This window comes from Haemaphysalis longicornis, unplaced genomic scaffold, assembly GCF_048455015.1.
Source record: "Haemaphysalis longicornis isolate Haplotype H1 unplaced genomic scaffold, Haemaphysalis longicornis Haplotype H1 scaffold_1, whole genome shotgun sequence".
NCBI lineage: Eukaryota > Metazoa > Arthropoda > Arachnida > Ixodida > Ixodidae > Haemaphysalis > Haemaphysalis longicornis.
Window position 1 is genome coordinate 352,370,496 of NW_027526203.1, and position 12,605 is coordinate 352,383,100.

A 12,605-nucleotide genomic window follows, 5' to 3' on the forward strand; every position below is an offset into this window, starting at 1 on the left:
TTTAAGCTTACTTACTCTTGGACAGCCTGTCCTCTCTGGCTTTCATCTGAAATGCGAGTGCACAAAGGAGCCAGCTTACGTGGGCAGAGAGGATGAGAGGGCTGTCGTGTATGTCGGCCATCTTCTTCAAACTATGCCCGACGTGCAGGTAGCACGGAACTTCAGGCCTGCATCTCTTTTCAATGGCGGCACTGCTCGTCATGGCATCACTGGCGACACATCTCACTAGGATGCACACGTGTATATGCACGATAGGCCACGACACGAGAGAAATCAGTGTAAAGTATCTTGTATTCGCATTAGTGAGGAATCAGTGAAAAGTTTCTGACCACTGCTGTAGCCTTGCATTTCATCTACAGGTACTTCTTGCTGTGACAAAAATACTTCATTTCCTAGGTTGCCGCAGCAACACTAACATATTCTCATATCCATACTGACAAACACAAATATATCACAACAGCTTTAATAGCACCCATATGCTGGTACATGTCAAAGATTGCACAGTCCCATGTTTTTGCATAGTCCTGCAATTTCAAGTCATTAATTTTTAGCCCGCTCCTTAAAGGGAAGCTGAAGCGCTTTCCAAAAAAATTGAGTTAGATTAACAGTTATATAGTTTCTTGCGCGCTGATTCCGAATATCACATTGAAATTTATCGTACATGAGTCCAAGTGGCATTTATCTTGCAAAAAGCGCGGCCCCGTTTGAAAGACGCGCGCTTTTCGTCTTTTGACGCCCCTGATTGGTTGCGCTCGTCATGACGTCAGAGGAGGACACCCTTCGGCCGCGCGGGTTGTCGGAAGCATTGCGAACGATCGCACGGGTGCCTTTGCAGCAATTTAGCTTGCAGTTTAATTTTAGCACATGACTGGAAGTTTGTTTTATAATTTCCCGTGCTGTTGGTTCAGTTATCTTGGAGCTTAAATTTGCTTTACACGACAGAGAACCCCAAATCAGTGACTGTGACGTCGACTAGTGGGTTCCATCAAAATATTTTTGAATTAGACAACCAGCATAGGGGTATTTTATACCTTATGTTAATATAGGTACTGCCTTAACTGTTTCTTATTATACACAAAACCATTTATGCGGAAGATTAATGGGCGTTTTATAAGCAATCTACCAGCGAAAAGCACGTACGTGCACTGCGCGAAAAAATAGCGTTCATGCGCTGTAAACGTATATGCGAGACACATTTTGCGGTACGCGCATAAACCAACAAGCAGACTCTGCTTCCGCATTTCCTTTGTTCGTTGTCGCCCACCCCAGCCCCGTTACTCATCCCCTTACACAGACCCTCACGCGCGCGCCATTTCGGCAGCGGCACTACGGCGCCTCCGCGATTGCTAGCTGCACTTCGATGAGTGGCGTCTTACTGCTTCACATGCATTTATTCTGAAACACTGTAGCATACTGGTGGCTTCGCAGCATTAACGACTCTAATAGGGCTTGATTTTCGCATGTGCGTTGCGCATTCTGCTACAATATTACGGCCACCTCGTTATAATTAACAGACCAGTCGGACAAGGCAGTTACGTTGTAGTTACGTTACTTTAGGTAACGATCACCAAACATTTGTGATAATGAATCTTTGGCCTGTTTCAGCATTTCTAGATTTAAGCATTTACCGCGCTAGTCGGACAGAGGCCGTATATTTACTCTTCGCTCCTAATTTTTTTAGTATCATCATTATATATATCACCTACTATCACTGGAGCACACTTGAGGTTCAGTGACAACAAGTGCTTGCCAGGTTATAATATGCAGCCACGCGGAATCTTTGGCAAAAAATTAGGCCCCCGCAGTCAACACAAATTATGGCACGGTGGTGGTTCGGAGTGGTGTTTTTTTTTTTTTATTCCAGACAAACATCACCTTATCGTGACATGTATACTTGCAAAATAAGTAATCTGGTTGTCTTGGTTCTTTTACTTTGTAGGAATACTGTTTACCTCTTAGCCGGGAGAGAACTTCTATCAGGATTGGCCCCTTGTTTTAGTTTCGCCAAAAAATTGTTTTTTTTTACACTGTCCTGAGCCCATAGGGAAAGAAAACCGACGCGTTTAACGAAACAAGTATTTCCTGAACAAATGGGGCTTGGTTTCTGGAATGGAACGAAACATCCCCGGCCAAAGTACAGCAGTATTCCCCATCCTTCCTAAATCTAGAATCTAATGTGAACATTCACGTCCGTCGCATCAAAAAAAAAAAAAAAAAAAAAACGCATTGGAGCGGTTTACAAAGTATTTAACGTAGTGTAGTGTATTCTCTGTCATCAAGCACAGCCACCTCGGCTGTCGCTTCCGTATGTTATCAAGCATCCCGGCGTGGCATTATTCTGCTTAGGAATACGGCATGATAACGTATGCCTCGTTTGGCTTTCGTGCATACTTTTTGAACACGAAAATTGTACAAATGAGTGCTATCAACCACAACAACAACAAGTATCATTCACAAGGAAACACGGCGAAAATAGCATGGCCGAGGCGGCCGATCCGGCCGGAAGTCCAGGTATGACGTTTTTCAGCCAGTTTTCGCCCGCGCTCTTCGGTCTTCCGGCATCGCGCGGCAAGATGGGGGCGGGGCATCGGGCCACTTTTGTTTGCTCATTGCGCCGCTTCTATTGCATGTATTGCGAAAATATTTCGTACACATGAACTATTCAATGTGTGCTTGCTGCTAGTCAACTTTTCTTTTAACTCTAAAACCGCTTCACCTTCCCTTTAAGATTAACAGGCAGTGCACTCGACAAACGCTTGATTTTTAATTCCCACTGAATGAGCAAAATTATGTGCCATTCAAACCCCATAAGAAAATGTCAAAGTAATTCATTTTCCAGTTAGGACACAGCACTTGTTCCATAACAAGGTTCCCAAAAATCCCCAAGCACTGAGGCCACAGCAATTCACTAATCCCAACAGTAGGCACAGGAAAGTATGTAGCACACAGTAGGAAAAGCACATGACAGCAGTCACCACAACCTCTGTAACACGCACTTTCTCTACCAACTTTCAAAGCACCGCAGAACCATCGGCCACTTCAAAGTAGCAACCCATCCAGATATTTGACCTGAGGAAGAAAACTCTGCACACTGATTTTTGACTGGGATATGGGATTTCCCTCCAGGTTCAACTCATTCAGCAAAGGGCAAGCCTTCAGCGCATCCAAGCCGTCTTCGTCTTCAATTTCTGGAACAGTTGTTAAGGCTGCTTCTATGGCAAAAAACACTTCTGGATCAATACTACAGTCCAACCCACTTATAACAATACTGGTTGTAACAATATACAGTGTAGACCATTTATAATGTAACCACTTCTAGTGCGGGACCGGATATAACATGGGTTTTCCTGGCCACCGATAGGCCTCCCATAGAACTCAATGCATAAACGTACCATTTATAATAAGGTTGCCTGAAGACAATACCGTTTATGGTGTGGTTGATTGGTAGGTCCGCTGATCGACTGGTGCAGCGGGGCCATTGTTTTAGGGTCAGAAAAAAATAGATTCAGCCATCCAAGGCAGCCCGCGCTCCCTTCTCTCCTCTAACTTAGACACAGAAAATAAAAAATAGGCAGCCTTTAGTTCATGTGTTCTGTTTGCACTCAAGTGATAACCACAACCACACAACTTCCCTTGCTCTTGGCACACCTCTGAAAAAAGCGAGCCCCCCTTTTCTCCCCCCTCCCTCCCTCCTACTCCTGGAGATAGCAAGCCAAGCGTGACGCAGGAGTTTCCCTTGTCCTTCAAGTGCCTTTGGCATCGCAAGCGCCCCCCTCCCCCCCCCCCCCCAAAAAACAAACCGGCTTGCGTTCTTACCACAATGTCTCGCTGGCATAAGCTCGGCTGCTTCCCTCTCTGAGACTCTAAGAAATGCACATCCCTCAAAACATAAACACAAGGTATCCGTGCTCGCTATTTGCAAGACCATGCGCAGCGCCTGATGTGGAAAAAAAAAAAAAAAGATTTACCTTTGTTTTTAAGTGGAATTCGTTTGAGGGATGATAAAGAATGCTTGAAAGGTAGCTTCCGATATGGTTGGATTCGTGCATGTTTTGTTTATAGTGCAGTACCGCTTATGGTGCGGATTTTCGCGGCTCTCGCGACATACGTTATAAGCAGTCTACACTGTATTAGATATAACAATGAACAGTCGTGGCACCATCAACTTTGCTATTTGTTATATGGTAAAATAAACCACTTATAACAATGGCCATTTTCCTTACTGTTGGTTATAACAATTGAGCTTGATGGTATGAGCCTACATAAAATAGAGTATCTGAAGATCTTTAAGAGACCATGGGTGCATTGTGTGTGATTCCTCCAGGCATGACTGTAAGCATGAAATAGGTTGCAGCATTTTCTATCTATCCAAGACTCAGCAAAATTTGATGCCTTTAATGCAGCCATGCTATCCCTGAAGGAAGAGACCTCCTGCATGCCCCTCTTATCTCCTGCTGTCAGCTGGCCCAGGAAATAAGAGAGGCAGGGGGCACCTCTTCAGCACTGTCTACATTAAAATAAAGCTACAGCAGGGCAAAGGGGATGCTCCAAGCTGCTGTTGATAACCAATCCTAAAAAAGGCAGAAAACAACGCCACTGTAGTAACATCCAATCTGCCAATCGGCCACCGCCGCTACATGAGCAGAACTACTTAAACAGGGGCCTTGTGCGCAGCACCGACAGCGGGCCCAGCGAATTACGTGATGCGCTTCGAGGGGTGTGATGCCGGGGGTGTGTCTCCAGTCAAAAGGTGAACTTGCGCATCCTCCGCAAAACCGCTGGACGAAAGTAGTAAAGCTTTGCTTTAAGAAAGCCTGCTACAATGACAAGCACTATTCTAGTTATCATTGTGACCACATTGGTGCCAAATATAGAACCGCCATCATTTTCAAATTGTTATTTAGTGGAAAGAAACTGGGCCGAGACCGAGAGAGTTTCATCTTGCTGGACAACTATACTGCAATTTATTTTGAAAAATTCGCATTAAAACATGATTTACAGCATTCTCTCGGCCTCCGTGAGGACACAGGTAGGTAAATCTACAGAAGCACAGGCGTCATTTCAGTAATTTAAAATTGCAGTTGCTAGTTATCTAGAACAGCGAATATGGTAAATCTACAAGGCGTCGTTTCATTCATTTTAAAATTGCAGTTGCTAGTTATTTATAACAGCTAATACCGTGAAACTTGGCCTAGTTACAGATTGTTCGGACTCGCAATTGTCCAGTGCCCTCCACACTTGGGGCTGTAAGCCTATGGGCAAGTAGCTTTCATTGTAATGTCGGCAATACCAAGCAAGATCTGAACCTCAGTTATGTGCTGTTACAAATACACTTGATTTAAGCCGTCCTAGCTGCTAAACTCAGCACTGCACGATTCATTGTGCATTCCTTGTGTGTGATTCCTTGAGCACACATGGTTCAGTAATGAAACACAGGTGTTTTGTTTAGCACATAAAAATTGGGCGAAATGTGTGCCGATCCTAGTATTACTTGCAAGTAACCTTTGGTGGATACCTTTCTTTCTAAAGAAATTTTACATTCAGTTGTTGCTATCTGAACAGAATAGAGTACAGTACTTTCATTCTTTTCCTTAAAAGAAACAATGCAACCCATATTCACACAATAAATGTTGCTTCACAGCAAACATGAGTACGTACGAGATCTGAATATCAGACAACCTACAGGTCCTTTTGGGGTCACTGGGTGCAACAATTTAATATGCTAATATAACCCATTTCTGTTTCATCTACAACTCAAAACCCCTTTTGCCAGGGAGCAAACACAACCTGTGTTAATTTCTGGTGCACAAGCACGACGAAGGTACTACAAAAATCTGTGTGCATTTCTGAAGCCTCAGCAAGAGTGAACCAATTGGGGAAAAGCGAATGACAGCACAGCAGAATTCAAAGAGGATGCACGATGTCAGCATGCGCTGCACCTGCATAGTGGGGAAGCACGATGGAGGGCTCATGTGGGGCTCGGATCAAGGGCGCTCGTGCCTCTGTATGCGATCAGCAATGGCGTGAGATGAGGAGGATGCGCCGCATTGATAGAAAAAAAGGCGATACACACAGAAAGAAAGCGGTCCGAGAGAACAAGCACACTCCATTTGGGCCTGCTTAGTCTCGCAAATGCACCAAATGGGGTGGGCTTGCACACCTGCAATGAATCTGGATCAGAGCGCCCAAGATTTGTTTTTAAGCTTTCAAATGTAGGCGCACACAACCCTTCCCGACTACAGTTGTTATGCAAGCTCGTCACAGATGCATCGGCCACACAAAGGATACTGTTGTTCCGAAGGGAGAGGTAGATGAGCAGGGGCAGCAAGCCGAGGCCATCGCACGACTCCAGCTGATTGTCATCCAGAATGAGCCTCTGCACGCTCAGCAGGTACACAAGAGGCCGCGCCGAGCTGATCCGGTTCCTGCTCAGGTCCACCTCCCGCACGAGGGCCAGGTGGTCTGTGTGGCGCACACTGGTCAGGCCCAGGTTGGAGAAGTCCACTTTCCAGTCTTCCTCGCTCAGCTGCTCGATGACCCCTTCGGCAGAAAACTTGGAGCCTGCAAGTGCAAGGGCCATCAGCTGCAACTTTGCCCAGGCATGTTGCACGCTACGCCCAGCCAGAAATGGAGCTCATCCTCCCTGACTGCATGTCTGAACGCCCTTTACAGATCAGAGGCCGCAACTGATGTCTTACAGCTTTGTCTTGTGACGTTTTCAAAAAAAAAACTTCAACCAAATTTTCACACTCTCTTATGAAGGAGCTTTGTGCTCATACAGCATTTATCACAGCATTTATTCCTGAATCTTGCAGTGAACTATCCCCAGATTTTTACATTAGTAACATCCTATAACCAGCAGCATTAATACGAACGAAATAAACAGTTGAACCTCAAAACATCATTACCTAAAGAAACTGGGAAACAGAAATGTGGACAAAACTTAATTAAGATTGCTGGCCAGGGAAAAGGTAAATCTTTAATTGAAACTGCACTGAGCCCACTACAACAGTTTCCTCACCTACAAAAAGATAGTGGAGCTATTTCCAACAATGCTCATAGAGCTCAAGTAGTTTTGTCCAGAATAGATTCTGGTGCAGAATGGTATATGAACTGAAGTTTTGAAAACGCAAAAAAAAAAACGTTATTTTGCACTTACACCTTTCCATTTCCTCTTCCCCTTTCCAATGCATTGGAAGCTGCTAGGCCATATCATGCATTGTGATGCTCCACCAGTCATAAAAAGACATCCTGAAGCTGTTTTTTTTTTCCTTTCTTTGCACACTGACAGGTATTGGTGGAACACATGCATATCTGGGCAGTAGTGGTATCGACACAAAACTAACAGGGGAAAAAAAAAGGTCATGTGGCAAGCCTCACTGACATCCTACACTAACTGCTGACTGGCTGCCAAGACGGCTGAGCATGACATCGCAGAGAGAGCATGTGGGGGATGAAGAAGACACTTGGACCCACCGCGGTGGCTCAGTGGCTAAGGGGTTGGGCTGCTGAGCCGAAGAATGGGGGTTTGATCCCAGCTACGGTGGCTGCTCATCTGATGGAGGCGAAAAGCGAAAACACCCATGTGTTCAAGATTTTGGCGCATGTCAGGATCCCCAGGTGGTGGAAATTAATCGGGAGCCCTCCACTACGGCGTGCCGCACAGTCCAGGTGTAGCTTTGGGGCATTAAACCCCAGAGCCATTCAATCAATCAAGAAGGCACTTGGCCCAGGGCGGCCAAGAAAGGAGGTGGTAGAGCTTTGTCAGTGCACTGCTTCCCTGCCACTCACCCTGGCCTCCCGCCAGTAAACGCACACTGCATCGGCCTTTTTGACGCAACGTGCCTAGCAACCAGACGGGGGAGAGCGCGCTCGGCTCATATGACACAGGATTGGCTCCGTACACAGCTGTGCAGTGTGTGCATTAGCGATGTATGGACTGACCATTCAACATACCAGTGCAGACGGAAATGTGTGGGCTTGCAGCTGTCACTGGCATTGCCAACGCATGACAGCAATGCTTCACCCCCCACCCCCACCTTTTTTTTTTTTAAAGGACAGTTTTGTACAAGCGGCTTTCAACCACTTTCAATTAGGCGGAACGGGACCTTCCAAGCCACAGCACTAGCTTTTCTGATCCTTTTGTCTACTCAAGTAGCCCGGAACTGCATCAAAGCACTCTGCAAGTGGTGAGCCTGAAAGGCTCAACCATATGTGCACTGTATATGTATGTGGCTATACCACTGGCCATGTCACTCACGTGATGCATGGCACAGCTGGCCGCATCCAATCACCACCACCAACTGCAGTGCCCCATGTGTAAAAGAAGCTATTTGGGCATAAAACTGCTATGGCTGATTGTCCTCTGTGCTGCAAATGCAGGTGACCACCACTTATCAGCCAGAGCACATAACATTCCACCTGCCCCTTTTCTCCAGGTTCAACCTAATGATACTGGTCCTTCTGTGAGCTACAAATCAATGCCCCAGGCACATTCTTCACTTATTTGCTTGAGCAGCCAGTGCACATACCCTGAGGAACACTATGATTGGTGCACTGTTCCTAATGCCCTGCCACAAGCCTTTGTTCCTTTTATACCCGAGCAAAGAGAGCCAAAAGTGTTGCAGTACTTTGTGACCCCAAAAATCTAACGACTGCAAAGCCACATTCATCTTTTTCACTACCTAATCCACAGCTTCAATAAAGCGACCACTTCTTCTGAATACTTCAAGAACACAGGGGGACCTTCAATTGCATACAGCACATGCATGAGCTGCCAGCAACCCTAAAGCCAACAACAGCACTAAAGCACTACAACAAGGTGAACACGCCATTCATTCACATAAAGCATGCCTACAGGATCCTACAGGAAAAGCAAAGGCCACACCAACAACATCAAGAGATGTTTACACTAACAGTTCGAAACAAAACATTTTTAGCAGTAAACTAGACCAGCACACTGCTGCAGTACAAGTTAAAAAGCAAGCAGTACAACCAATTCCAAGTGCAACAAATTACAGGTTATACAACCTACTATATTACCAATTTGCACTATTCCAGTGCACCCCCGATTGAAACGCGCAGAAAAAATTATTAAAAAAAAAAAATTGGTATGATTGGATTGAATCAGATTTTTGGAGGTGTTTGAGCACCTGGCAATGCTACTGGCCGCTTTGAAGTCGATTTTGGCGTTGAGCCTGACTAACGTGCACACAAATTTGAGGGCTACTTGTAGCCAAAAAAGGTGTGCGTTAGAATCGTGCAAACACGGCAGCACCCAAACTGTTTTCAGTTACACTTGTAGAACGCACGCTGCAGGACATGGTTTGTGCAGTGCTTTGTATTGCATATTCCTCACCAGTGCACATTTTCCTTCCATGTAACTTTGAAGTGCCCCTTTGCATACAAGCCTGCCTCTCAATGCTCACACTCAATCAGAGACTTACCTAGGTCGCTGTAATACCTCCGCCGCATTGGATCTACAGCTTCCAGTTCTGCCAAGAACTGTTGTATTTCTGCCCTGTATTTGACTCCATCCAGTGCCTTCATCAGCAGCACACACGTCAGAAGAGGCCCTGGCAGGAGTGAAGTGAACAAAAGGAAGCCGGTATGCATACTCATAAATACTGATATCAGGTACCCTGCCTCCTCAGTGCACTGCAAAGAGCATGCTTGTGCAGCTGTTGAGGAGAAAATGTGCCGCCCAGCTGACAGTCACTAAATAGGTTAGACACTATCCTGGCCTACGGACAGCTATACTGCTTGTTGTAACAACAAAGGCATCCAAAGCAATGTGTCACGAGTGCCTGAAACTGGCTTTCTTCCGTACATTGACAGCTCAACTTTTGTATGTTCCATAACTTCTGTAAAGCTGCTGCTTACTCTATGCAAGCAGCAGCTTTCAAGCAGCATAAAATAGCATGCAAAGCATGGGGCTCCCAAACTAATAGCACTAAGTAGCTTTACAGCTTTTAACAGTATTTTAGTAATGCTTAAGTATTCAACAGTAATTTAGAAGTGCTTTATATTTAAAAATGAATGCTAAATGTTTAATTATTGCCATTTTCTTAGACTATAAAAAGTAGTGCTTACATTTTGAGATAAATGTCACAGTGGAATGGTGATAACTTCGGACCATAACTGCCCTGAACATTTTATCACAGGCCATAACAAATTAGGATCTCTTACAGAATTCTCAAACATTATTAACAACAACAAAAACAACAACAATAATGTTAGAGGGCTCACTCATGAGTGCACCAACTAGGGATACATAACCCCTCCCCCCCCCCCAGTGAGTGGCCCCTATGCTATGACCCAAACTGCAAATGTGCCCAGCAAAAGAGAAGACACTCAACAAGCCTGCATCCCCATAAGCCCATGTGGGTAGGTATGGTCCATCTTACCACACGGCTGCATTTCGGACTCAAAATAACTATAGACCTATGTGTGAAACATCAGGTAAATAATACTCATAAGATACTTCAGCTATACGTGAAAGGTAGTGAAGGACTTTTAGAAAGGCCTTTGTATTTCCAACAGCTTCTTTGTATTTCTGAAAACTGATGCGTTCCAGATCTAACAAAGCTCTCAAATATATGCAAGCTCACTGCTTGTCCACTGCCACCCAAAGTATGCCTTTAAAAAACTTCCCCTGCCATGTCAGTGGGAAAGGCTGCGGCAGCCAGTACTCACACTTGTTCTTGGGCTCCAAGGCGTGCAGTCCCCTGCAAGTCTCCAGCTCGCCTTCCAGCACCGAGGTGCGGGCTGCACTCAGCTCCCCACTGGAGGACAAGGGAACCACCTGTCACTGCTAGAGGCCGGCAGGGGCCATTTCAACGCACACGGGTGCTACAGTTGTCACCCGAGACCTCAATGGCCTGTGAAGGCTGCAATCCTTATGTTAGGGGTGGCCACATTACTAATGCATGCCTGCATTCAGTATCAAATTACCCAAACAACATACTACTGCAGTCTTCTTTCATGCACCTAACAAACGGAGCTATCAGCTAAAGTACACACCGGCTCATTCCATAGAACTAAATACCTTGCGCTAAGAAAATGACTACGAGCAGTCCATTACACTAAGCATAGCTATAAATCTTTACTTCCAATAAATTATTTCACTCTTAAAGGGAAGGTGAAGAGGTTTTTAGAATTAAAAGAAAGGTTGACTAGCAGCGAGTACACACTGAATATTTCCCGTGTTTGAAATATTGTTGCAATACCTGCAATAGAAGCGGCACAATACGAACACAAAACTGGCCCGATGCTCCACCCCCATCTTGGCGCGTGATGCCGGCAGGGAGAAAAGCGGAGGGGGAAACCGGCCGGGAAGTGTCATAGGTTGACTTCCGGCCGGAGCAGCCGCCTGTGCCACACTCTCTTCGCCGTGTTTCTCTTACGGGCTCGCCACAGAGAGAATGCTACTCGTTTTTTTTTGTTGTTGTTGTTGATAAGACTTATTTGTACAACTTTCATGTCCAAAAAGTAAGCACGAATGCCAAACCATACATCTGTTACCATGCGTGTTCCTAAGAAGGATAATACCATAAACGACAGCGAGGCGGCCATGCTTGATGGCAGAGATTATACTACCCTACGTTAGATGCTTTGTAAAACACTCTAATAAGTTTTTTTTTCCCCCCCTTTTTGACAGTAAAGGATCTGTATGTTCATATCAGATGCTAGATATGAGAAGGATGGTGAATACTGCTGTACTTTGGCCTGGGATGTTTCGATCGTGTTCCAGAAAAAAAATTGTCACATTTGTTCAGGAAATACCTATTTCTTTAAATGTGTCGGTTTTCTTTCGCTACAGGGCTTGGAACTGTGATCAAAAACCAAACTTTTAGCGAAACCAAAACAAGGTTCCAACCCTGATAGAACTTCTCTCCCGGCTAATAGGTAAATAGTATTGCTACAAAGTAAAAGAACCAAGACCACAACATTACATATTTTGCAAGTATCCATGCCATGCGAAGATATTTGTCGAAAATGGGAAAATACCGCTCCGAACTACCAAAGTACCATAATTAGCGAGTGGCTAAGGCGAGTGGCTGCTGGCAATTCTTTGCCAGCACTCATCCACCCTTTTTCTTGCCCCTGCACATGCACATGGGGGGAGGGGGGACTTTTCTTTGAAGAGCGTCTTCCGTTTGAAGATGACGTATGGTGGTAGCTTCTGCCCGTCCGCCGTCGCAGCGCCAGCATCACCGTGCACCACTGTTTCTCTGCGCCAGTCGTGTGTACGTGCACAGTGCACGTGCCTTTCTGCTCCACAGTAGTGCTGGTTGGCATGTCAACATTGAGAGGCATTTGCTCCGCGTTCCCAATCCGCGACAGCGAAACATTCTGTTGCTGCCGAATCCTGATGACAAACCAGTGAAGTCCACGACTTTGTCTTCGTTGGCTTCGAGCAGGCGTTGGCACAGCATTGTGTGCTTCCTCAAAGAAAGGTCACTGCGCCGCATGAAACAGCCCACCCATTACTGGCGCGAAAATCTTGAGCCGTGACGCCTTCCTGTAGGGCAATTACACGCGCCTGGTTGCGCAAAAGCTCCATGGATACAGCCCACCCATCTGTGCGTAGCGCCTTCACATAG

At 45.6% G+C, this 12,605-nt stretch overlaps 1 protein-coding gene across 1 annotated transcript in view; it reads right to left on the bottom strand.

Moving 5' to 3' along the window:
• Positions 1 to 2,698: 2,698 nt before the first annotated feature.
• Rabggta (Rab geranylgeranyltransferase subunit alpha) overlaps positions 2,699 to 12,605 on the bottom strand; it is a 29,072-nt gene continuing 19,165 nt past the window's right edge. The window contains exons 10-13 of the mRNA XM_077685955.1: positions 10,696 to 10,784; positions 9,447 to 9,575; positions 6,289 to 6,561; positions 2,699 to 3,188 (exon numbers count right to left, since the gene is read on the bottom strand). Of these exons, the coding sequence (XP_077542081.1) occupies positions 3,040 to 3,188; positions 6,289 to 6,561; positions 9,447 to 9,575; positions 10,696 to 10,784 (640 nt within the window). The 3' untranslated portion in view covers positions 2,699 to 3,039. The remainder of the gene's footprint in view (positions 3,189 to 6,288; positions 6,562 to 9,446; positions 9,576 to 10,695; positions 10,785 to 12,605) is intronic.